Source organism: Pseudophryne corroboree, chromosome 1, assembly GCF_028390025.1.
Source record: "Pseudophryne corroboree isolate aPseCor3 chromosome 1, aPseCor3.hap2, whole genome shotgun sequence".
Classification (NCBI taxonomy): domain Eukaryota; kingdom Metazoa; phylum Chordata; class Amphibia; order Anura; family Myobatrachidae; genus Pseudophryne; species Pseudophryne corroboree.
The window spans coordinates 495,667,115-495,691,731 of NC_086444.1; the positions used below are offsets into that span (position 1 = coordinate 495,667,115).

General features: G+C 43.8%; 1 protein-coding gene across 1 annotated transcript in view; it reads right to left on the reverse strand.

Annotated features, from left to right (window-relative positions):
* The window catches only part of VPS13A (vacuolar protein sorting 13 homolog A), a 747,194-nt gene that overhangs the window by 515,383 nt on the left and 207,194 nt on the right, over window positions 1-24,617 (reverse strand). The window contains exons 13-14 of the mRNA XM_063913834.1: window positions 16,820-16,991; window positions 16,676-16,738 (exon numbers count right to left, since the gene is read on the reverse strand). Of these exons, the coding sequence (XP_063769904.1) occupies window positions 16,676-16,738; window positions 16,820-16,991 (235 nt within the window). The remainder of the gene's footprint in view (window positions 1-16,675; window positions 16,739-16,819; window positions 16,992-24,617) is intronic.

Below are 24,617 nucleotides of genomic sequence, written 5' to 3' on the forward strand. Positions count from 1 at the left end.
GGCAGATTGATCGTCTCTATCTAATATTATGGGAGACTCCATCAGACCTCTATTTTTAATGGCCTTATTCTGAAAATATCTTTGTCTACACAAGTCGCGAGTATATCTATTAAACTCAATATATAAATCAAAAAATTCCGGACCCTTATTTGGAGCAAACTTTAAACCTTTAGCTATAACAGCTTTCTCACTTTCTGTTAGTATTTTAGAAGATAAATTATATAGACCTTTATTTCTTACTTTTGTTTTATATTTTTTGCGGGATTGCTTTCTTCCTCCTCTAGTTCCTCTATATTTTGTTCTCTGCCCCTTTTGGGAGAATTGTGGTTCAACGCACTGTAGCGATTGCTATTTTTCCAAATTGGATAGAGTTCCTTTTCTAAAAAATGGGTGGACTCAGTACTTTCTATAGGACCTGTAGTTGATGGAGTATAGTTCGAATAGCTTGAATTATGGTGGGGGGTTTTTGATCTCGCCCCCCTATTTTGATATTCTGATCTCATAGATGACCTGTCATTAGACTCTAATTGTCTAGACCTTGGATCAAAAATCTGGGAGTCAGTTCTAATAGGGGTCCTTCTCATGCCTTCACTTGATATTTGTCTAGGACTCTGCATATTAATTTTCTTTGAAAAGGCACGATCATTATTTATATTGTTAGGGGATCTAAACATATTAAATTGACCCCTTCCACCCCTATTATAAGTACGTACTGTATTGGTTGAATAGTCTGTACGATCTCTGTCTAATTTTTTATTCTTATTTGAAATGGTTTGTTTCTCAAATTCTTCTACTCTTTGATTCAATTGATAATCACGGTCACGAAAATCTGACCTTACATCAAATGGTTTGAGCATATCTTGAACCTTCTCTATTTCTATAGATAATGCAGAAACTTTGTTTGCTCTATAGGTAACCAGAAGCTCCATCAAAGCAAAAGAGCAATTGTCAAGAATCCCGTTCCACTTTTTGGTTAAATTTTTGTCATCCTTAAATGAGCAGGATTTATGGATCCTTAACCCTCTAGGGATCATTTTGTCAGTTAGATATTTACTCAGAGTCATTTTGTCAAGCCAGTGTCTTGTCTCGGCTTTGAGTAATACTTCAAGTCTATTGAAAAGATGACTCATGTCTAGTGGGTTGGCTTCAGTGGAAAGGGATTCAGCTGCCAATCTCTCCTGTAGCAACAAATTACATCTATTATCCCTATCACTAAACTTTCTCTGTGATGCCATCACAATTATTTTCAAGGTTTTAGATTATAATAAATAACAATAGTGCAGCCCAAATTGTATATCCAGAAATATAAAGAAAATCCTACAAATATAGTTTTCAATATACACTCAACGTTACTTGGGTGTATATGAATATTTGATGGGGCGCACAAAAGCAAATATATCTACCTGTAAACACACGGAACAAAAAGGGTTTTATCTTTTGTCAATACATGTAATAAATAACTTCCAATAGCAGCTCCTATAAGACAACTGGATGTCAGGATAAGATAAATATATAAATCTCTAATAACTAGAGACAAACATAAGGAGCGCTGGTTTAAAATTCAATTCGTAGATTTAATATCAATTTAAACACACACATAGCATAGTAAAAACTCAATTGAGTATCTATATAAGCTGACACTTCAATAAGCTCATAAAAGTGCACATAACTATATTTAAAAGTTCAAAGACAGATTCCAATCGTGATCTACAGCAACAGAAATCAGATGGTAGTTGTCGGTCAAAGCTTAATTAGCAATCCAGGGTTCCTTTTAACTGCCTTTCAGCTGTAATTATGTCCTCCAAGTGTGCAGATGATTAGAGAGCATAGAATGGTTTTATGATAATTCAGATTAGATCTCTATAGCGGTTCAAGTATCCGTTTAGTATAATCACACAGACAATGCAGAAGATGGAATTACCAGACCAGGCTGTCACGGAAATTTCTCCACCAAAATGCTAGTATTTTTCAAGCTGACACTGCATGGATACTTAACGGTGTTGGACCCAGCGGTCAAGATGTCCCTGGAGGGCTCGCCGGATGTGGCGGTCACGGCGTTCGGTCCTCACAGCTGGTAGACGCACTGAAAGGTTTGCACACGGAGGAAACGATTGGCAGGGAACCAGGCTGGCTGTAGCATACACGGTGCACAGTGGAGCGTCCTCTACGCGTTTCTCTGCTCTAGTGGTAAGCGGTTTCCTCAGGAGGTTAATACAGGTGTCCATAGCAGGTATGCTTATAAAGTCCATTCAGCCAATAAGGAAGTCTCATTCATTTGGACTATACCTGTATTTAATTGATGCACCAGCTTAATTCATTTAGAGAAAATAAACCTATCTAACTTTATAGGGAAATCTCTATCAATCAATAAAACATGCTTAAGGGAGATTATATGTATCTGAATTCTTTGTTGACACATCAATAATTGCATACAGGTATATAAATTATAGTATTCTACATAACAACATTTCCTTGTTTCATTATATTTAATTTATGGCATCACAGAGAACATCAGTATCATCTAAACAGAAAACACCTATAGCACTCCTAATATTACTAAGAGCTTTGGTTTAGGCATACGTCTCAATAGCTCATCAGGTAAGTTCTCAGACTCCAACTCCCAAGGTCACAGGATCGAGCCATAGTGAGACCCACAACAAAATAAGATCACAACCTTAATTTATGTAGTAATTTACTTTAGCTTTTTTAAGTAGATAAATATTCCTACATTACCAGACCTAGACTAATAAAGTTTTTTATAAAAAAAAATATATTATAATTTTATATATATATATATATATATATATATATATATAAACGTGCAAAAGGAGGTGGCACTCGGAGGCTTGAATACAGTTGCAAGTGGTGCTTTTTAATTCGACGTTTCGGGCATCAGCCCGTCATCAGGAGTAACAAACAGTGTGTGACCAAAAATCAGACATTTATACACTCACGAATAACACATAATTACCTGATCAGCTGCCGCCGTGCGCGCGTCCCCGGGCTCCGGCGCCCACGAGTCCCGCCGCGTCATCCGAGGCGCGTCCTCGCTGCGCCGTCATCCGGGTGCGACCACGGCCAACAGCCTATCAGGAGAACACAGCGTCACGTTGTCCCGGCAACCAGCCGACAACAATAACAACATACAATAACACGTGAAGTTAAAAGCAGGATAAAAGACAATCGAGCTGGAATTGTTGGCAGTAATGTCACCCATTGTAGCTGGCTACTAGTGCCAGTGTTGTGCAAACAATGCCTATAGCTAACAATAAGATTTAGAGTAATAAGCTAAATGCCATGGTAATGAAGGCTATTATAGGTAGCATTGCAGGCCTAATTAATCATTAAGGCCCCGTGGTGACAATGTGCCCAAGGTATAAATCCATTTGCTCTCCAGTTGTAATAACAATTTTTTTCTGTTACCTCCTCTAATATTGAGGGGAACATGATCGATAAGCTTAGTTCTGATACTAGCTATGCTATGCCTAGCTTCCGCGCAGTGGCGAGCCACTGGTTGGTCACTGGTGCCTGTTTTAAGTGCAGCCCTGATGGCCGACCTGTGGCCGGCCATTCTCTCTCTGAATTGTCTCTCAGTCTTGCCCACGTAGTTTAAGCCACATGGGCAAGTGAGGACATATATAACGAATTTGGTGGTGCAAGTAAGAGGATGTTTAATTTTATATTTTTTCCCGGAATATGGGTGTGCAATAGTGTTTCCAGGGATTAATGATCTACAAGTGGTACATCCGAGACAGCGAAAACATCCAGGTTTGTGACTAAGGAAATGAGTCTTGGCAGCTTGTTGCTTGAGTTTCATAATGTCCCTCTTAATGAGAAGGTCTCCTAAATTACGGCCCCAGGTGTAACAGGGTAATAATCTAGTGCCCGCCAGTGCAGGCAGGTTCTTGTCTGTATTTATAATGGGCCAAAAAATTTTTGCTATATGTTGAGTGTGTTTACTCCTGGTATTAAATCTATTGACCCAGGGTAATACCCGCCCATTGTCTGCTGATGTAGTACTAGTATGAAGTGTGTCATGTCTGGTAGTACTGAGAACCTTGGATCTAATATTCTCTAGCAATCTGCGTGGATAGCCCCTCTCTTGAAATTTAAGGACCATGTCGTCCAAGGCAATTTGCGTTTGCTCAGGATCGCTAGTTATTCTTCTTACTCTCAGCATCTGGGAATAAGGGAGACCATCCCGTAAAGGTTGGGGATGGAAACTGTCGTGTCTAAGGATGGTGTTCCTGTCAGTTTCTTTTACATAAATGGTGGTATTTATACCAGTAGAGGTCAGATTGATATTGACATCAAGGAAATACAGCAATAGGTTGATAGAGAGAACCCCTGGCAGAAATAATCGGTCTGTATAGAATAGAGGCGTCACTTAACACTCAACAGTAAGAGCCTTTTTGAGTTCTGGAGTGATACAGCCGTTAGTAACCCCCGCTGTTAGAATATTGTCAAGTTACTTAATTGTCATTAGTACGGCGGATAAAGGTGCGGCCGTGGTGGTCCAGTCACTTCTGGACTATGACCAGGAATGTCTTCGTCAACTAGCGGATACGAATACCTATGCACTATTGTCCAAGGACCCGACAGCAGAATACAAACAGGAACTTGACAATATTCTAACAGCGGGGGTTACTAACGGCTATATCACTCAAGAACTCAAAAAGGCTCTTACTGTTGAGTGTCCAGTGACGCCTCTATTCTATACAGTTCCCAAGATACACAAGAGGCTTGAGAAACCCCCTGGCAGACCGATTATTTCTGCCAGGGGTTCTCTCTATCAACCTATTGCTGTATACTTGGATACTCTTCTTAACCCCTGTATACAACAAGCGGAATCATACCTCAAAGATACCACCCAATTGCTTATCAAATTGGAACAACTGGGACCTCTTCCCAGCGGCACCCTATTGTGCAGTGCCGACGTCAACAGCCTGTATACCTGCATTCCGCACACTGCGGGCCTACAGGCTGTTGAAACCTTAATTACTGATAATCCTTCCTACACAGGCCCTGCGGTTGAATTTTTTTATGCTATTGCTTAATTTGGTGCTAACTAAGAATTATTTCATTTATGATTCCAAATTTTATCTCCAAGTGGCAGGGTGTGCGATGGGGTCCAATGTGGCCCCATCGTACGCCAACGCCTACATGATTATGGTTGAAAAACATCTGTTCCGTCGGAAGGAATATATAGCTTTGTATCTAAGGTACATAGATGATTTACTCATCTTTTGGATAGGGCCAGAGGTACTATTAAAAGAAGAGCTAGATCGACACAATGACAGTCGACATGCGGTACAACTTACCTACAGTATCTCACCAGTCACGATACATTTCCTTGATGTCAATATCAATCTGACCTCTACTGGTATAAGTACCACCATTTATGTAAAAGAAACTGACAGGAACACCATCCTTAGACACGACAGTTTCCATCCCCAACCTTTACGGGAAGGTCTCCCTTATTCCCAGATGCTGAGAGTAAGAAGAATAACTAGCGATCCTGAGCAAACACAAATTGCCTTGGACGACATGGTCCTTAAATTTCAAGAGAGGGGCTATCCACGCAGATTGCTAGAGAATATTAGATCCAAGGTTCTCAGTACTACCAGACATGACACACTTCATACTAGTACTACATCAGCAGACAATGGGCGGGTATTACCCTGGGTCAATAGATTTAATACCAGGAGTAAACACACTCAACATATAGCAAAAAAATTTTGGCCCATTATAAATACAGACAAGAACCTGCCTGCACTGGCGGGCACTAGATTATTACCCTGTTACACCCGGGGCCGTAATTTAGGAGACCTTCTCATTAAGAGGGACATTATGAAACTCAAGCAACAAGCTGCCAAGACTCATTTCCTTAGTCACAAACCTGGATGTTTTCGCTGTCTCGGATGTACCACTTGTAGATCATTAATCCCTGGAAACACTATTGCACACCCGTATTCCGGGAAAAAATATAAAATTAAACATCCTCTTACTTGCACCACCAAATTCGTTATATATGTCCTCACTTGCCCATGTGGCTTAAATTACGTGGGCAAGACTGAGAGACAATTCAGAGAGAGAATGGCCGGCCACAGGTCGGCCATCAGGGCTGCACTTAAAACAGGCACCAGTGACCAACCAGTGGCTCGCCACTGCGCGGAAGCTAGGCATAGCATAGCTAGTATCAGAACTAAGCTTATCGATCATGTTCCCCTCAATATTAGAGGAGGTAACAGAAAAAAATTGTTATTACAACTGGAGAGCAAATGGATTTATACCTTGGGCACATTGTCACCACGGGGCCTTAATGATTCATTAGGCCTGCAATGCTACCTATAATAGCCTTCATTACCATGGCATTTAGCTTATTACTCTAAATCTTATTGTTAGCTATAGGCATTGTTTGCACAACACTGGCACTAGTAGCCAGCTACAATGGGTGACATTACTGCCAACAATTCCAGCTCGATTGTCTTTTATCCTGCTTTTAACTTCACGTGCTATTGTATGTTGTTATTGTTGTCGGCTGGTTGCCGGGACAACGTGACGCTGTGTTCTCCTGATAGGCTGTTGGCCGTGGTCGCACCCGGATGACGGCGCAGCGAGGACGCGCCTCGGATGACGCGGCGGGACTCGTGGGCGCCGGAGCCCGGGGACGCGCGCACGGCGGCAGCTGATCAGGTAATTATGTGTTATTCGTGAGTGTATAAATGTCTGTTTTTTGGTCACACACTGTTTGTTACTCCTGATGACGGGCTGATGCCCGAAACGTCGAATTAAAAAGCACCACTTGCAACTGTATTCAAGCCTCCGAGTGCCACCTCCTTTTGCACGTTTATTGTGGGCCGCCATACCCGTGGGAGGCACCGGAGCACTATTCTTGCTTTTTGCCTGAGACACTAGTGCCGGATTCTTGGATCCATATATATATATATATATATATATATATAGTCTAGATATGGTAATATACATTACAGGAATTATACATCCCCAAATAACATAACCTGGACAAAATGTCTAAGAAGATAGTAGATATATATTTTTCACAGTGCATATGAATCTAGCAATATCAAACTATCCAAAATTTGGTCTATAGTAACATACTGTTTTTTATCTTTTTTTTTTTATATAAAATAAATTATAACACATACTCATTTATATATCATGTCTAAATATTCTATTACATGATAATAGAAAGATCTCTAAAACAATCCTAGTGTACATAAAGTACGTTAAATTCATGGGTTTTTGAAGGACCAGACACCCACATGAAAAAAGGTAATAATATTCTATAGATACATAGTCATACAATATTGGGCCATAGACTAATTTGTCATATGTTGTTCATTTCAATGTTTTCGTTCAAACCCATTGGAACTAGGGTATTAAGCGAACAAATCCAATACGCCTCTCGCTTACAGAGGCGATTGAACCTATCGCCACCTCTTGGGGTCTCTTCTATGTGTTCAATGCCCTTAATAGATTATATTAGATTATATACAGGAAGCAGATCGCCAGCTGACTAATGTGAAATTTTATAAAAAATTACCAGGAGATCCTACCATTAGGTTCTTGTGTGATCTAAAACAAATATTGGCTGATGCCCTGGCGTGCGGTGTGATATCCAGGGAGGAATATCATTTTTTATTTAATACACATCCTATCACTCCCACTTATTATCACCTCCCTAAAATTCATAAATCACTTTCTTCACCTTCTGGACGTCCTATTATTTCGGGTGTAGGTTCACTCACTTCTAATTTATCTGCATATGTTGATTCTTTTTTACAGCCACATGTCAAAAGTTTAAGGTCTCATATAAAAGATACCACCCACTTTCTACACCTAATCAGGGAGCTAAAATGGCAAGAAGATTTCTTGCTAGTTACCTGTGATGTAGAATCACTCTACACCAACATACCGCACAATCTGGGTCTTAAAGTTATAGAGAAGTATTTATCTCAGGATTCCACACTGTCACGTGAGCACTGTCACTTTATTTTGGATTCTATCTGGTATATTCTAAAACACAATTATTTTCTGTTTAATGATGAATTTTTTTTGCAGATTCATGGTACCGCCATGGGCACCAGGTTCGCTCCGAGCTTTGCCAATTTATATATGGGGAACCTTGAAAATCAATACATATGGGGGGGCCCCTTCGGAGCGAACCTGGTGCTCTATGGTAGGTACATAGATGACTTGTTTATCATTTGGAAAGGGGACACAACATCTGTTTCACAATTTATTGATTTTCTTAATTCAAACACCTTTGGTCTTTTTTTCACAAGCACGGTTCATAAGACGGATATGACATTCCTGGATATCGCACTACACGCTGGGGCAATTAATCAGCCTATTCAAACTAAAACATTTAGAAAAAAGGTTGACTGTAACACTTTTTTGGGATACACAAGCTGCCACTATAAACCTTGGGTCAATAATATCCCCAAAAGCCAGTATCTGAGGATTAAAAGAAACTGTTCCAATGAGAATGATTTTATTATTCAAAGTAGGGAACTGACACAATCTCTTTTGGATCAAGGCTATCCGAAATTTCTCCTAGATTTGGCTTATGAGGAGGTATCAAAACAGTGTAGGCAGGAGATTTTACTAGATAAATCTGAAAAAAAGAAGATCAGTTATATATCAGAAAATAATGAACCACTTTTTATTTCAAGATTTAATAATTCATCAAATAAGATTAGGGATATCCTGACAAAAAAATTTCCCGTGTTAAAGATGGACAAGGTGTTATCAGGGTGTTTGAATGATAAACCTAGAATAGTTTTCAAAAGAGCTAACAACCTACAAAACCACCTTTCACCCAGTCATTTCAAACCCATTTCTACTTACTGCACTAAGAAGCCTCATTTATCTCAGGCACAGAGAGGACAATGTAAGAAATGTTTTAAACCCAGATGTATCACCTGTAGATTCATTGATTCAGAGAGCCATGACTTTTCAGCCCCGAAAGACACTGGGAATTATAAATTTAGTATTATCGGATCCATTACCTGTCAGACCACATATGTTATATATGTAATAACTTGCATATGTGGCCTGCAGTATGTAGGTCGTACTACCCGGTCACTCAATACACGGTTCTTAGAACATAGAAGACTTCTTAATAAGAAGTCACTCACGCACAGTGTGCCCAGACATGTGGTTCAATCACATGAGGGGGACATTAAGGTTATCTCTATTAAGGGCATTGAACACATAGAAGAGACCCCAAGAGGTGGCGATAGGTTCAATCGCCTCTGTAAGCGAGAGGCGTATTGGATTTGTTCGCTTAATACCCTTGTTCCAATGGGTTTGAACGAAAACATTGAAATGAACAACATATGACAAATTAGTCTATGGCCCAATATTGTATGACTATGTATCTATAGAATATTATTACCTTTTTTCATGTGGGTGTCTGGTCCTTCAAAAACCCATGAATTTAACGTACTTTATGTACACTAGGATTGTTTTAGAGATCTATTATCATGTAATATAGAATATTTATTACATGATATATAAATGAGTATGTGTTATAATTTATTTTATATATAAAAAAAAAAAATTAAAAGATAAAAAAACAGTATGTTACTATAGACCAAATTTTGGATAGTTTGATATTGCTAGATTCATATGCACTGTGAAAAATATATATCTACTATCTTCTTAGAAATTTTGTCCAGGTTATGTTATTTGGGGATGTATAATTCCTGTAATGTATATTACCATATCTAGACTATATATATATATATATATATATATATTATTTTTTTATAAAAAACTTTATTAGTCTAGGTCTGGTAATGTAGGAATATTTATCTACTTAAAAAAGCTAAAGTAAATAACTACATAAATTAAGGTTGTGATCTTATTTTGTTGTGGGTCTCACTATGGCTCGATCCTGTGACCTTGGGAGTTGGAGTCTGAGAACTTACCTGATGAGCTATTGAGACGTATGCCTAAACCAAAGCTCTTAGTAATATTAGGAGTGCTATAGGTGTTTTCTGTTTAGATGATACTGATGTTCTCTGTGATGCCATAAATTAAATATAATGAAACAAGGAAATGTTGTTATGTAGAATACTATAATTTATATACCTGTATGCAATTATTGATGTGTCAACAAAGAATTCAGATACATGTAATCTCCCTTAAGCATGTTTTATTGATTGATAGAGATTTCCCTATAAAGTTAGATAGGTTTATTTTCTCTAAATGAATTAAGCTGGTGCATCAATTAAATACAGGTGTAGTCCAAATGAATGAGACTTCCTTATTGGCTGAATGGACTTTATAAGCATACCTGCTATGGACACCTGTATTAACCTCCTGAGGAAACCGCTTACCACTAGAGCGGAGAAACGCGTAGAGGACGCTCCACTGTGCACCGTGTATGCTACAGCCAGCCTGGTTCCCTGCCAATCGTTTCCTCCGTGTACAAACTTTTCAGTGCGTCTACCAGCTGTGAGGACCGAACGCTGTGACCGCCACATCCGGCGAGCCCTCCCGGGACATCTTGACCGCTGGGTCCAACACCGTTAAGTATCCATGCAGTGTCAGCTTGAAAAATACTAGCATTTTGGTGGAGAAATTTCCGTGACAGCCTGGTCTGGTAATTCCATCTTCTGCATTGTCTGTGATTATACTAAACGGATACTTGAACCGCTATAGAGCTCTAATCTGAATTATCATAAAACCATTCTATGCTCTCTAATCATCTGCACACTTGGAGGACATAATTACAGCTGAAAGGCAGTTAAAAGGAACCCTGGATTGCTAATTAAGCTTTGACCGACAACTACCATCTGATTTCTGTTGCTGTAGATCACGATTGGAATCTGTCTTTGAACTTTTAAATATAGTTATGTGCACTTTTATGAGCTTATTGAAGTGTCAGTTTATATAGATACTCAATTGAGTTTTTACTATGCTATGTGTGTGTTTAAATTGATATTAAATCTACGAATTGAATTTTAAACCAGCGCTCCTTATGTTTGTCTCTAGTTATTAGAGATTTATATAAGTATGTGACAATAAGCCTGCACAAATACAATAATTTGCAATGTATAGCTAAGTAAACCATGTACATAATGTACAATGCAGAAAATACAATTTAACTGCAGTGGGCACTAATATCAAGTATCCAGACCAAACCTAGCGTTCCTAGAAACCTGCAGAGCTTCTGTAATGGCTGCCCATCATTTCTGATCAGAAAGAGGGCAAGGGTGCAGCAGCCCAGGATGGGAAGACCTCAGCGTAGAGGCGCTGAGGAAGTGCTGCCTCCCCTTGCTGACATACGCAACCAGTTCCATGGCCTGTATAAATGTCTCTCAGGGCCAGTACAATATGCCCTGGTGGTATAGTGAGGCCAAAGGTCACGCAATGGTCTGAGTCAACGTCAGTACTGTCGGCCAATCTCCCTGGACCGACGGTATAGGACTGCAGCGATAACGGGTCCCGCATGCGGGAAACCACCTTACCTGTCTCCCATGAGTCCAGATTGCAGTCCTGTCTGCCTCTGTTAGTGTTGGGCTGCAGGGTCCCACTGAAATCGCCTACCCGAAGCTGGCGTTGCAGCACCAGTGAGGGTGTTGGAGCAACAGCGCTGGAGTTCAGGGGACTGCCTAGCACTGCTTACACAGTTGAAAAAGTAAAATAGAACTAAAGAGCCGAGAGCGGTGGGTGGGGAATGAGGGAAGAGGGACCCAGTGCATCCTGGGAGGTTCAAACGCTTTACTGTTGGGTGCTGATCCTGGTCTCCACCAAGCATACCCAAGGTTAACCCTGTGGAGACCATGGATCCTGAAGAAAAAATAAAGCTGTCCAGTATTTACCCTGCCCAGAAACAATATAACCCATCCAAATCTAAATCTCTCTGCACATGTTACATGTGCCCACCTGCAGTGCAACATGGTTTTGCCCAATTGCTTACATTTTTGCTTTACTTACAAACATGACTCAGGCCCTAAGTATTGTAGGCTTCCAGATAAAGAGTACTACATATCATTTACAAAAAATATGGACTTACATCGCATAAATGTCATATCATGCTATTGTAATAATAGGATTTTAATTACCTACCGGTAAATCCTTTTCTCGTAGTCCGTAGAGGATGCTGGGGTCCATATTAGTACCATGAGTATAGAGGGGTCCACCTGGAGCCATGGGCACTTTAAGACTTTGATAGTGTGGGCTGGCTCCTCCCTCTATGCCCCTCCTACCAGACTCAGTCTAGAAACTGTGCCCGAGGAGACAGACAACTTCGAGAGAAGGATTTTACACAGATAGTGGCGAGATTCACACCAGCTCATACATACAAGGCAAACTAAGCTAACCAGCTTGAAAACTCAGCAACGGCTGAACAATATTACTTAACCAAGTAAGAAAACAGTACTTAACCAAACTTTAGGTCCTCAGTGGCCAAAGTATCGAACTTGTAGAACTTAGCAAACGTGTTCGACCCAGACCACGTAGCCGCTCGGCAAAGCTGTAAAGCCAAGACACCCCGGGCAGCCGCCCAGGAAGAACCCACCTTACGAGTAGAGTCGGCCTTAACAGATTTTGAACACGGCAATCCTGCCATAGAATATGCATGCTGGATAGTGACCCTGACCCAGCGAGAGATCGTCTGCTTAGAAGCAGGACACCCAATTTTCTTGGGATCATACAGGACAAATAAAGAATCCTATTTTCTGTGACGAGCAGTCCTCTTCACATAGATTTTCAGAGCCCTTACAACATCCAAGGACTTTGACGGAATTGAGGAGTCATTCGCAACTGGCAACACAATAGGTTGTTGATATGAAAAGCCAACACAACCTTTGGAAGGAATTGCAGACATGTCCGGAGCTCAGCTCTATCTTCCTGGAAGATCAAGTAGGGGCTTTTACAAGTCAAAGCTCCCAACTCCGACACACGTCGAGCAGAAGCTAAGGCCAACAAAGTGACAGCCTTCCACGTGAGAAACTTGACCTCATCCTCCTGTAGAGGCTCGAACCAATCCGATTGGAGGAACTGTAACACGACGTTAAGATCCCAGGGTGCCGTAGGCGGCAGAAAGGGAGACTGGATGTGAAGAACCCCTTTCAAGAAAGTCTGAACCTCAGGGAAGGTAGCCAGTTGTTTCCAGAAGAAAATGGATAAGGCTGAAATCTGGACCTTTATGAATCCCAACTTTAGACCAATATCCACACCTGCTTGCAGCAAGAGGAGAATCCATCCTAGTTGAAACTCCACCGTAGGAAACTTCTTGGATTCACACCAAGATACATACTTTTTCCAAATGCGATGGTAATGTTTAGACGTTACTCCTTTCCTAAGCCTGTATCAGGGTAGGAATAACCTTGTTCTGAATGCCCTTCCGAGCTAATATCTGGCTTTCAACCTCCATGCCGTCAAACGTAGCCGTGGTAAGTCTTGATAAGCGAACAGCCCCTGTTGCAGCAGGTCCTCTCGAAGAGGAAGAGGGCTCGGATCTTCTAGCAGTAGATCCAGAAGATCCGCGTACCAAGCCCTTCTTGGCCAGTCCGGGGGATGAGGATTGGCTGAACTCTTGTTCTTTTTATGAGCTTTAGAATCCCGGGAATGAGGGTAAGTGGAGAAAACACGTACACTGACTGGAACACCCACGGAGTCACCAGGGCGTCCACAGCCACTGCTTGCGGGTCTCTCGACCTGGAACAGTACCTCTGAAGCTTCTTGTTGAGAAGGGAAGCCATCATGTCTATTTGAGGTACACCCCAAAGATTTGTCACCTCCATGAACACCTCCGGATGGAGGTCCCACTCTCCTGGATAGAGATCTTGTCTGCAGCGGAAGTCCGCTTCCCAGTTGTCCACTCCCGGAATTAAGATTGCTGACAGCGCCAACGTGTGCCTTTCTGCCCAGAGGATGATTCTTGTTACCTCTCACATTGCAGCTCTGCTCTTCGTTCCACCCTGACGGTTTATGTAGGCCACCATCGTTACATTGGGGGTCATTCCGAGTTGTTCGCTCGTTGCCGATTTTCGCTATGCTGCGATTTGCTGCTAAATGCGCATGGTACGCATTGCGCATGCGCTAAGTTATTTAACTAAATACATAGCAGTTTTGCTGGTGTTCGTACAACGCTTTTCAGTCGCACTGCTGATCGGTAAATGATTGACAGGAGAGGGGCGTTTCTGGGAGGTAACTGAGCGTTTTCCGGGAGTGTGCTAAAAAACGCAGGCGTGTCAGGGAAAAACGCGGGAGTGTCTGGAAAAACGGGGGAGTGGCTGGCCAAACGCAGGGCGTTTGTGACGTCAAACCAGGAACTAAATGGACTGAGCTGATCGCAATCTGTGAGTAGGTCTGGAGCTACTCAGAAACTGCAAAGAATTATTTAGTAGCAGTTCTGCTAATCTTTCGTTAACTATTCTGCTAAGCTAAGTTACACTCCCAGAGGGTGGCGGCCTAGCGTATGCAATGCTGCTAAAAGCAGCTAGCAAGCGAACAACTCTGAATGAGGGCCATTGTCCGACTGCACCTGAATGGCCCGATCTTGTAGAAGATGTGCCGCTTGTAGAAGACCGTTGTACACGGACGGTAGTTCCAGAATGTTGATAGGAAGAATGGATTCCAGACTTGGCCACCTTCCTTGGAAGGTTTCCCCTTGGGTGACTGCACCCCAACATCTGAGACTTGCATCTGTGGTTAGAAGGATCCAGTCCTGAATCCCGAACCTGCGGCCCTCTAGAAGGTGAGGTAATTGTAGCCACTACAGGAGTGAAATCCTGGCTTTCGGCGACAGAGGTATCCTCTGGTGCATGTGCAGATGAGATCCCGACCACTTGTCCAAGAGGTCCAATTGGAAGGACTGAAGAGCCTCTTAGGAGGCAACCATCTTCCCCAGAAGGCGAATGCACTGATGAACCGATACCCGTGAGAGCAATGGACTGCAACAACCTCTCCCTGGAAGATGCCTTTATCAGCAGATCGTCCAGAATTATATTCTCCCCCTGACTGCGGAGGAGGATCATCATCTCTGCCATTACCTTGGTGAACACCCTCGGTGCTGTGGAGAGGTCGAACGGCAGTGCCTGGAACTGATAGTGACAGTCCAACAGCGCAAATCTGAGATAAGCCTGGTGTGGCGGCCAAATCAGAATGTGGAGGTACGCATCCTTGATGTCCAAGGATACCAGAAAGTCTCTCTCCTCCAGCCCTGCGATCACCGCTCTCGGAGACTCCACTTTGAACATGAATTCCCTTAGATAAGGGTTTAGCAACTTCAGGTTCAAATTTGGCCTGACCGAACCATCCGGTTTTGGTACCACAAAGAGGTTTGAATAGTAACCCTGGTTAACCAGATGAGATGGAACTGGAACATGAGTTGCACCCCTCTTGCCAGAGAAGCCTCACCCCCGGCAAACCCGCATCACCCTCTACCGTGTCAGAGTTGGTGTCCGTGTCGACCTGCATAATCTGAGCAAGCGCATGTTTCATGGACACACCAGGGGATTTTGAGGTAGTGGGGACAGAACCAGACAAAACCTCCACAGATTGTTTTAAAATCTGTGATTCAGTCTCATAATGTGCAATCCTAGTAGAAATCTGGGATATCATTCCCTTAATAGAAGCTACCCACTGGGGCTCGGATTCGGAAAGGCTGAGACAAATTATTACATTCCTGAGTACATGGAATTGATTCCTCTGGAGAAGATACATATTCTGCCGCACAAGACACAGAGTCCCTGGGCATGGTTATGTGATAATTTGCATGCACTCACACACAGGAAATGTCAGACACAGTTTCCCCCAAGTACCTTCAGAGAAACACAGAGATTGGAGCCAGCACACACAGGGCCCCAGTAGACAGTTACAGAGTAATTGCCTGGCGCTGACTGTGTACCTTAATAGATTACACTTTACAGGATTATACTGGCCTGAGGTAATGCATTCTAGCAGTAGAACTAATGTCCCTGATAGGAGAGGTGACCAGTTTTTAGGGTATATGCGCTGGCCCAGGGCGCCCCTCACAGCACCGCACCTGATGTACCCCTGAGCCGTCCGGAGCGCAGTGTCAGTACTGCGCTCCCACCCTGATGCTGCCATTTACACCGGCTCCCCGCTTGTCGGGTCACCGGTGACACACTCACCACCGCGATCTTCTGGATCTGTTAGGGGGTGGCGGCAAGCTGCGGGAGTGAGCGGTCGCCTCGGGGGCTAACGATCATCACCCTCAGAAGCTTAACGTTCTGTCAGCGGAGATAGTGGCCATTAACCTCTGAGGGTTGGACAATACTCCCCCCCTGAGTCCCACGAAGCAGGGAGTCTGTTGCCAGCAGCCTCACTGTGCGTAACATCTTTAAAAAAATAATAAAACTAGAAAAACTCTAAGAGCTCCCCTAGCTGTGACCGTCTCCTCCACTAGCTGTGTATTTTCTTCTCTCGAAGTATGTTCGTCTCCTCGGGCACAGTTTCTAGACTGAGTCTGGTAGGATTGACATAGAGAGAGGAGCCAGCCCACACTATCAAAGTCTTAAAGTGCCCATGGCTCCTGGTAGGCCCGTCTATATCCCATGGTACTAATATGGACCCCAGCATCCTCTAGGACGTAAGAGAAAAAAATAGCAATAATAATCATGTAAAATTAACATCACTGTCCCTTCAAAGGAAAGACTGATCCCTCTATTACCTCCACTTCTGCATGTTGCCTTGCTAGAGTGATGCAAAAAATGTCCAGTGTTCTTTCATGCTCCTGTGATAACACAAAGCCATACTTTAACACTATGCTACCAGTGTGAATATCAAGTAAATATATTCAGTAAATAAAATATACCTCTGCCATCCGGACAACGTCGTCAGCCGGTTTCTTTGAGGTTATCTTTGCTTTGTACAACTCTTTGTATCTCTTAACCTGCTGCCTGTGTTTCCGAATATGTTTCCACGACCACATATTTACACGTGGTTTTATAGTAACTTCAAGGATACCAGTTATAGCATAATTCCACCTGTTTTATATAAAACAAATCACTTATGCCCCTGCATAAAATACGGAGAGTTATGGTAGACTTACCACTGTTAACTCTTTTCTTCGAAGTACATTGGGTACCACAGGGAAACATCGGGGTGTAGAGTAGATCTGGATCCAGAGGCACCAACAGGTAAAGCTTTAGCTCTCCCCGGATGCATAGGAGCCTTCTCTAAAACCCCGCCTCCAGGCACTGTGAGCACAGTTTTGTTAACCAGTCCAATACAGGAGCAGGCAAAGGAGAAGGCAGATGTTAGTCACATAAGAACACAATCTCACGACAGGAGAAGGTACCAGTGGCTAATGCCATTCAAATCCAAAGAAGCTAGGTGCATCAGGGTGCGCGCCCTGTGGAACCCAATGTACTTCGCAGAAAGAGAGTTAAAAATGGTAAGTCTACCATAACTCTCCTTTTCTGCAGCAGGGTACATTGGTTTACACAGGGAAACATCGGGGATGTCCTAAAGCAGTTCCTCAAGGGAGGGAACGCACCTTAGCGGATGTGAGAATCCGGCGTCCATAGGAAGCATCCTGGGAAACGGAAGTATCACAGGCATAGAACCTAAGAAACGTGTTCACAGAGGACCACGTAGCCTTGCACAACTGTTCTGCGGACACACCACGGAGGGCCGTCCAAGAAGGTCCAACAGACCAGGAAGAATGGGTCTTAATAGCAGCAGGAGCTGGAAGACCAGCCTGCACGTAAGCATGTGCAATCACAATTGTAATCAATCTGGCCAAGGTTTGCTTATTCGCAGGCTAGCCACGTTTGTGGAATCCAAACAGGACAAATAGGGCATCAGACAGTCTAATAGAGGCAGTACTGTCTACATAGACACGGAGAGCCCTAACCACATCTAAAGACCGTTCTTTACCCGACAAGTCCAAAGAGATAAACGCCGGGACCACAATCTCTTGGTTCAGGTGAAAAGATGACACCACCTTAGGTAAGTAACCGGGCTTGGTTCGGAGAACCGCCTTGTCACGGTGGAAAATCAGAAAGGGCGGACGACAGGACAAAGCGCGTAAGTCTGAGACCCTTCCTGCAGAGGCAATAGCCAGCAATAACAGGACCTTGGCCGTGAGCCATTTGAGGTCCACCAATTCAAGAGGTTCGAAGGGAGACTCTTGAAGGGCTTTCAGTACAATAGACAGGTCCCATGGAGCCACTGGGGGGACACAGAGAGGCTGAATAAGAAAAACACCCTGAGTAAATGTATGAACATCAGGTATAGAGGCAATCTTGCGCTGAAATCACACCAACAAGGCAGAAATGTGAACCTTGAGGGAGGCCAGACGAAGACCTAAGTCTATTTGTAGAAAAGCCAGAATCCTTGAAGTTCTGAATCTATAAGCGTAATTCTTAACAGCACACCAGGTGAAGTAAGAATTCCAACCCCTGTAATAAATCCGAGCAGATGCCGGTTTGCGGGCCTTCAGCATAGTCTGAATAACCACCTCGGTAAATCCTTTGGCCCTCAGGAGTGATGCTTCAAGAGCCACGCCATCAAAGCCAGTCTGGCCAGGTCCGTGTAAAGACAAGGGCACTGAATGAGAGTCTTGACACTGAAGAAGTAGAAGGGGATACTCTGTCGATAGACCCTGCAGGTTTGAGAACCAATGCCGCTTGGGCCATGAAGGAGCGACTAGAATTAGCATTCCTTGATTGAACTTCCACAGTACCCTGGGCAGGAGTGAAGGCAGCCGAAAGTTCCATGGAACTGCCTGGGCGTCCACGAATGCTGCCTGAGGATCCCTGGTTCTTGATCCGAAGATCTTGTGATTGTGTCGAGACGCCATAAGGTCTATGTCTGGTAGGCCCCATCTGTCCACCAGGAATTGGAAGACTTCTGGATGAAGGTTCCACTCTCCAGAGTGAACGTCCGAGCGTCTGAGGAAGTCCGCTTCCCAGTTCAGGACACCCAGAATGAACACTGCCTATCTGGCTGGCAGATGGTGTTCCACCCAACAGAGGAATTTTGCCATGCAGCTTCGAGTGCCGCCTTGATGTACGCCACTGTGGTGGCGTTGTCCGATTGTACCTGAACAGGCCTGTTCTGTACCAGAGGCAGGGCGAGAGAACACTGCCCTCTGCTCCAGAATGTTGATCGGAAGGAGTGATTCTTCCTTGGTCCAATGACCCTGAAATGAGTGTTGCTCCAACACCACTCCCCATCCCTGATGATTGGTGTCTGTTGTCAGTAGGACCCGGTTTGGGATACAGAAGGGATTGCCCCTTCTCAATTGCTGGTCCTGGAGCCAGCAGGGCAGCGACAGACGTACCTCCGGAGTCAAAGAGATCATTTGAGATCTGATCCGATGAGGTAGGCCATCCCACTTGGAAAGGATCAACCACTGCAGAGGGCGAGATTGAAATTGAGCTTACGCTACCATGTCGAAGGACGACACCATCAGGCCAAGTACTTGCATCGCCGAGTATATCGACTCTCTGGGGCGATGAAGGAAGCAGAACGGCTCAGAGAAGCAAAGTATTCCTTGTTTGTTTTTGGCACTCTCAAACTAATATATTTACTCAAAGTCATGCACCCATTGGGTGGATGACCACTAATTTTAAAAAATGAAGGAAGCGCCTTATCTTGTCCTGAAGTTTCAGAAGACAGGAACAGTCTCTGACTGTGTGTATCCAAAAGTGCCCCCAGGTGCACCATGCTCTGAGCTGGGACTAGCGAGGGCTTCTTCCAATTTACTAGCCACATGTGGGCTTGCAGGAAAGTCACCATCAGTTGTAGATGACTGAGAAGGACTTTGCGTGACCTTGCCAGAATCAGGAGATCGTCCAAGTACAGGAGGATTCTGCTTCCCTGGCGACCGTGGTGGGTCGCCATAACGGCCATGACCTTGGTGAAGATCCGAGGAGCCGTAGCTAGTCCAAATGGCAGAGCCATTGGTAGTGAAGGTTACCAATAGCAAACAGCAGGAACTGCTGACGCGACATGCCAATAGGAATATGCAGATATGCATCCTGTATATCCTGGGATACCATACAGTCTCCGGGTTCCATCGATAGCACAATTGAGGACAACGTTTCAATACGAAACTTGGACACTCCTACAAATTTGTTCAAAGATTTGATGTTGAATATAGGCCGGTAGGACCCATTGGGTTTTCGGGACCAGAAACAGGGTCGAGTAATAACCTCTGCCCCTCTGAGGCTGAGGAACCGGCACAACCACTCCAGTACTCAGGACGGAACTTACAACCGTTTGTAGAGCATGCGCTTTCAACGGATCCGACGGGAGAGCCGTTGTGCAGAACTGGTGAGGGAGACGTCTCTTGAATGAGACAGCGTACCAGTGAGAGACAACTTTCAGCACCCAAGCGTCTGAAGTGGTCGTGAACCAGACTTGGGCGAACTGCAGAAGTCGGCCTCCCACTCTGGGGTCCCAAAGGAAGAAGGACACCCCTTCATGCAGCAGGCTTGTCATGTTTTGCAACAGTCTGACGGGCTGCCCAAGACTGCTTCGCCTTGGGCTTGGAGGTTTTGGAAATGTGAGGTTGTCTGACCTTTCGCTTTCCCTTGATGCCGAAAGCAGCGAAAAAGTGGTACTTTTGGCCTTCTGAGAAGGATTAGTAGTGGGGAGAAAAGCTGTATTAACAGCTGCCAGTTCACAGACAATTTTATTTAGGTCTTCCCCAAACAAAATGTCCCCAGTGAAGGGGAGGACTTCCAAAGTCTTCTTGGGAGTCCAAGTCCACTTTCCATGACCTCAACCACAGTACACGGCACGCCAGGACAGACGTAGCCGCCGCCTTCGCCGCCAATACCCCCACCTCAGAGGACGTTTCTTGAATGTAATAAGAAGCGGTGGTAATATGAGACAGGCATTGTCTGGCATTTTCAGAGATATCCTCGGGCAGCACTTCCTCTAACGCCTGAACCCATCTCTCAATACCTTTTGCTGCCCAAGAAGTAGCTATAGTGGGTCTATGAATAGTCCCTGTAAGGGAGTATACAGATTTGAGGCATCCCTCAACACTCTTATCTGTCGGCTCTCTCAGTGAGGTGACACTGGTGATAGGCAGAGTGGATGACACCAGGAGGCAGGTGACATGAGAACCCACAACTCTGCAGGGAAAGGGAAGCGAGCCAAAGCCTGTTTGGGAATGGGGAATTTCTCACCTGGATTAGACCAGGGTTCCCGTTTGATGTCCAGTAAATGATCAGAATGGGGTAATACAGTTTTAACCACCTTCTGCTGTTTAAACTTATCAGTTTTCTTTGCTACAGTAGTGGAATCATCCTCATCTGTAATTTGAAGGATATACTTAAGAACAGCCACCAGGGCAGAGACATCTATCAATAAGGGAGATTCCTCGTCAGTAACAAAGGATTCAGTGTCCGACAGGACCGTAAGCTCCCCCTCCTCTTCAGATGAGACATCAGAGAGGTTTGTAGACTGTGAGTAGGAAGCAGCCCACTTAGATTTCTTTCTAACTAGAGACTGGTTTAGTTGTTGCAGTTAGACAGACAAATTTTCTGCCCAAGGCGGATTAACCATAGGGACAATTTTTGGTGGTAATGGCACAGGCGGCCCCATAGGGGGCACAAGGCACTCCACTAGAGTACCCAGCAGTGTAGTGAATGCTGCCCATGGTGGCTCCTGACTAAGTGCAGGGGCTGCAGACTGACTGGGAGGTACATGACAAGCAGTAAACAAAACCTCATGCAATAATTCACCCTCTGATAAATCCGCAGAGCACGCTTTGCATGTTGCAGGAGCTTCTGCAGATTTGCTGCTCTTTTTGTTAGACATTGCACAATGTAAACAATTTGACTTACACAGTACGATTAGATAGACAGACAAATACAATAACCTGTGGAATAAGACAGGGTATAATGTGACTGTAACACAGGAGTAATATACTTATATAGATAAACTCTGTGCACAACTATATTGTTTGACCCAAACGCACATAGCCCAGGGTACAGAATATAGTGACAGTTATATCTGGGAAACACTGAAAGTGAAACCACAAAGCAGATACAGGCACACAGTCACATGCAATGCAGAAATTATATCACAATAATGCTGACTGGACTTATACATATATCACAGCACGGTCTCAGACTGAAGGATATAGCAGAATACTCGTAAAATATACTCTGCAAAGTACACCTTTTCTCAACTAACGCTGTCTCTAAGACATGTAGGATACTCAAGTGAATATAAAGACACAGCGCTGTACACAGGTGGCTTTACATGGGAGACCTTGCCCAGCAATCCCGGAGACCTGCTGCTGCTATGCTGTTAAGATGGTGCCCAAAGTCTCTGTGAGGGAGAGTGAGGCAGCTCCAGGGCAGGAAATCTGCAGGAGATGGCACCCTGGACTAGGGGAGGGGCTACAGGTGAAGCGCCGCCTCCCCTAAACTGGACTTCCACTCCAGGTACTATGGAGCCTCATTGAACTGGTGTTACTACACCTGACCTGCACTCTGGATGACCTAATGGTCTAGTGGGGTCCCTGCCGAGTGACAGTGTCCATGCCAGCGATGCGGTCCGTCTTCCCAGACCGCGGACGCATCGTGGTTTAATGGCGGGTCCCACCTAGGAGATCCTCTTACCTCCTCCCCGAAGCAGCCACACGATCCAGGAGAGGAGTCTGCGACCGTGCCTAAGTTGGGACGTCTCCGCCGCAGGTACCCACAAACCAGGCCAACGGGAGTGTGCGGCACCACTTCGGAGGTGATGGAGCTGCAGCACTGAAAGTCCCACTGACTTACAGTGCTGCCAGCTCAGTTAGCAAAGTCAAATTCTTTCTAGTAGGAAAAGCTTTCATGGCTGCTCTGCGCAGCCCCCCTGTTCAGTGACCTGCTGCTGCAGGCACCAACTCAAAAACTGAGCTCACAGTGCCTGGAGGCGCGGTTATGGATGAGGCCACTATGCATCTTGGGACAGCTAAAGTTTTACATGTTGGTGCCTCTGGATGCAGATCCACTCTACACCCCAATGTTTCCCTGTGGAAAACAATGTACCCTGCTGCAGAAATTTGAATTCATTTAGACAAAAAGACAGAAATTATTCTAACAAAGCTCAAACCTAATAAACAATATTTACTAACAAAACAAAATCAGCAGCTCAGCACCTACATGCTTTGGATCACATTTTTGCCAATTCATAATCCAGGGTTCAGAGGGAAAGTCAGCCATAAATAAACTGAGTATGGCCAGAGACTCTTGGTGCTAAAACCTTACCCCTTACCCTCCACCTGCCTGTTACACGAAGCCAGAGTGCTCACTAAAGTACAATCAGCCACAGTCGTCTATGACGTTCTATTACAGTGTGGCATTCAGGTGGCAATGGTTTAACACAGGGCCTTCTATATATACATGGGTAGAGCGGTGGCATACAGGTATTAGTATTAATGGGGTTATCTGAAAGTTGTCCACCCATTTAACTGATTATGTATCAGGACTACACCAGATTGGACATTCTCTTAACTAAGGAGTATACAGATAAATGAGTACAACACCTTTGGAGGATGCCTCAACATTATTATTGATTTAGACTACTGCTTTCCAGTACCTAATGATATAGCATTTTAGGACATATTGTCTAAGAAGACTGAATTCTCTACCAATTCTACCTTATTCAGCCCTGAGTTTGAGAAAGATTGTTAGTCAGACGAGTCATAATAGTCCCTTTCCTATCAGTTGAGGTTCAAAAAGTATCTTCTTTCCAGGCATGTTATGTTGCAAGTAAAGATTCAATCTATTTCAAGCTAAACATTGAATTAATCACTTAGAATGGATTGACTCTTTATTCGTCAAAGTATCGGTGCGTCTTTGTTTTATATACTGCTGCACCTCTGTATATGCCCACATGAATCCTTGGGTTCATACTGTATATGTGTGTATAAATCTAGCTCTAAAACTAACCAATGACTGACCAGCCATTTACCTCACCACACGACACTATAATATATATATATACATATACACAGTATATATATATATATATATATATATATATTTATATATATATATATATATATATATATATATATATATATATATATATATATACATATATATACATATACACAGTATATATATATATATATATATATAAAAAATAAGATTTTACTTACCAGCAAATCTATTTCTCGTAGTCCGTAGAGGATGCTGGGACTCCGTAAGGACCATGGGGAATAGACGGGCTCCGCAGGAGATAGGGCACTTTAAGAAAGCTTTGGACTCTGGGTGTGCACTGGCTCCTCCCTCTATGCCCCTCCTCCAGACCTCAGTTAGGGAAACTGTGCCCAGAGGAGATGGACAGTACGAGGAAGGATTTTTGTAAATCTAAGGGCGAGATCCATACCAGCCACACCAATCACACCGTATAACTTGTGATACACTCCCCAGTCAACAGTATGATCAACAACATAGCCTCGGTTAAACCGATAAACTATAACATAACCCTTATGTAAGCAACAACTATATACAAGTCTTGCAGAAGAAGTCCGCACTTGGGACGGGCGCCCAGCATCCTCTACGGACTACGAGAAATAGATTTACCAGTAAATAAAATCTTATTTTCTCTAACGTCCTTGAGGATGCTGGGACTCCGTAAGGACCATGGGTATT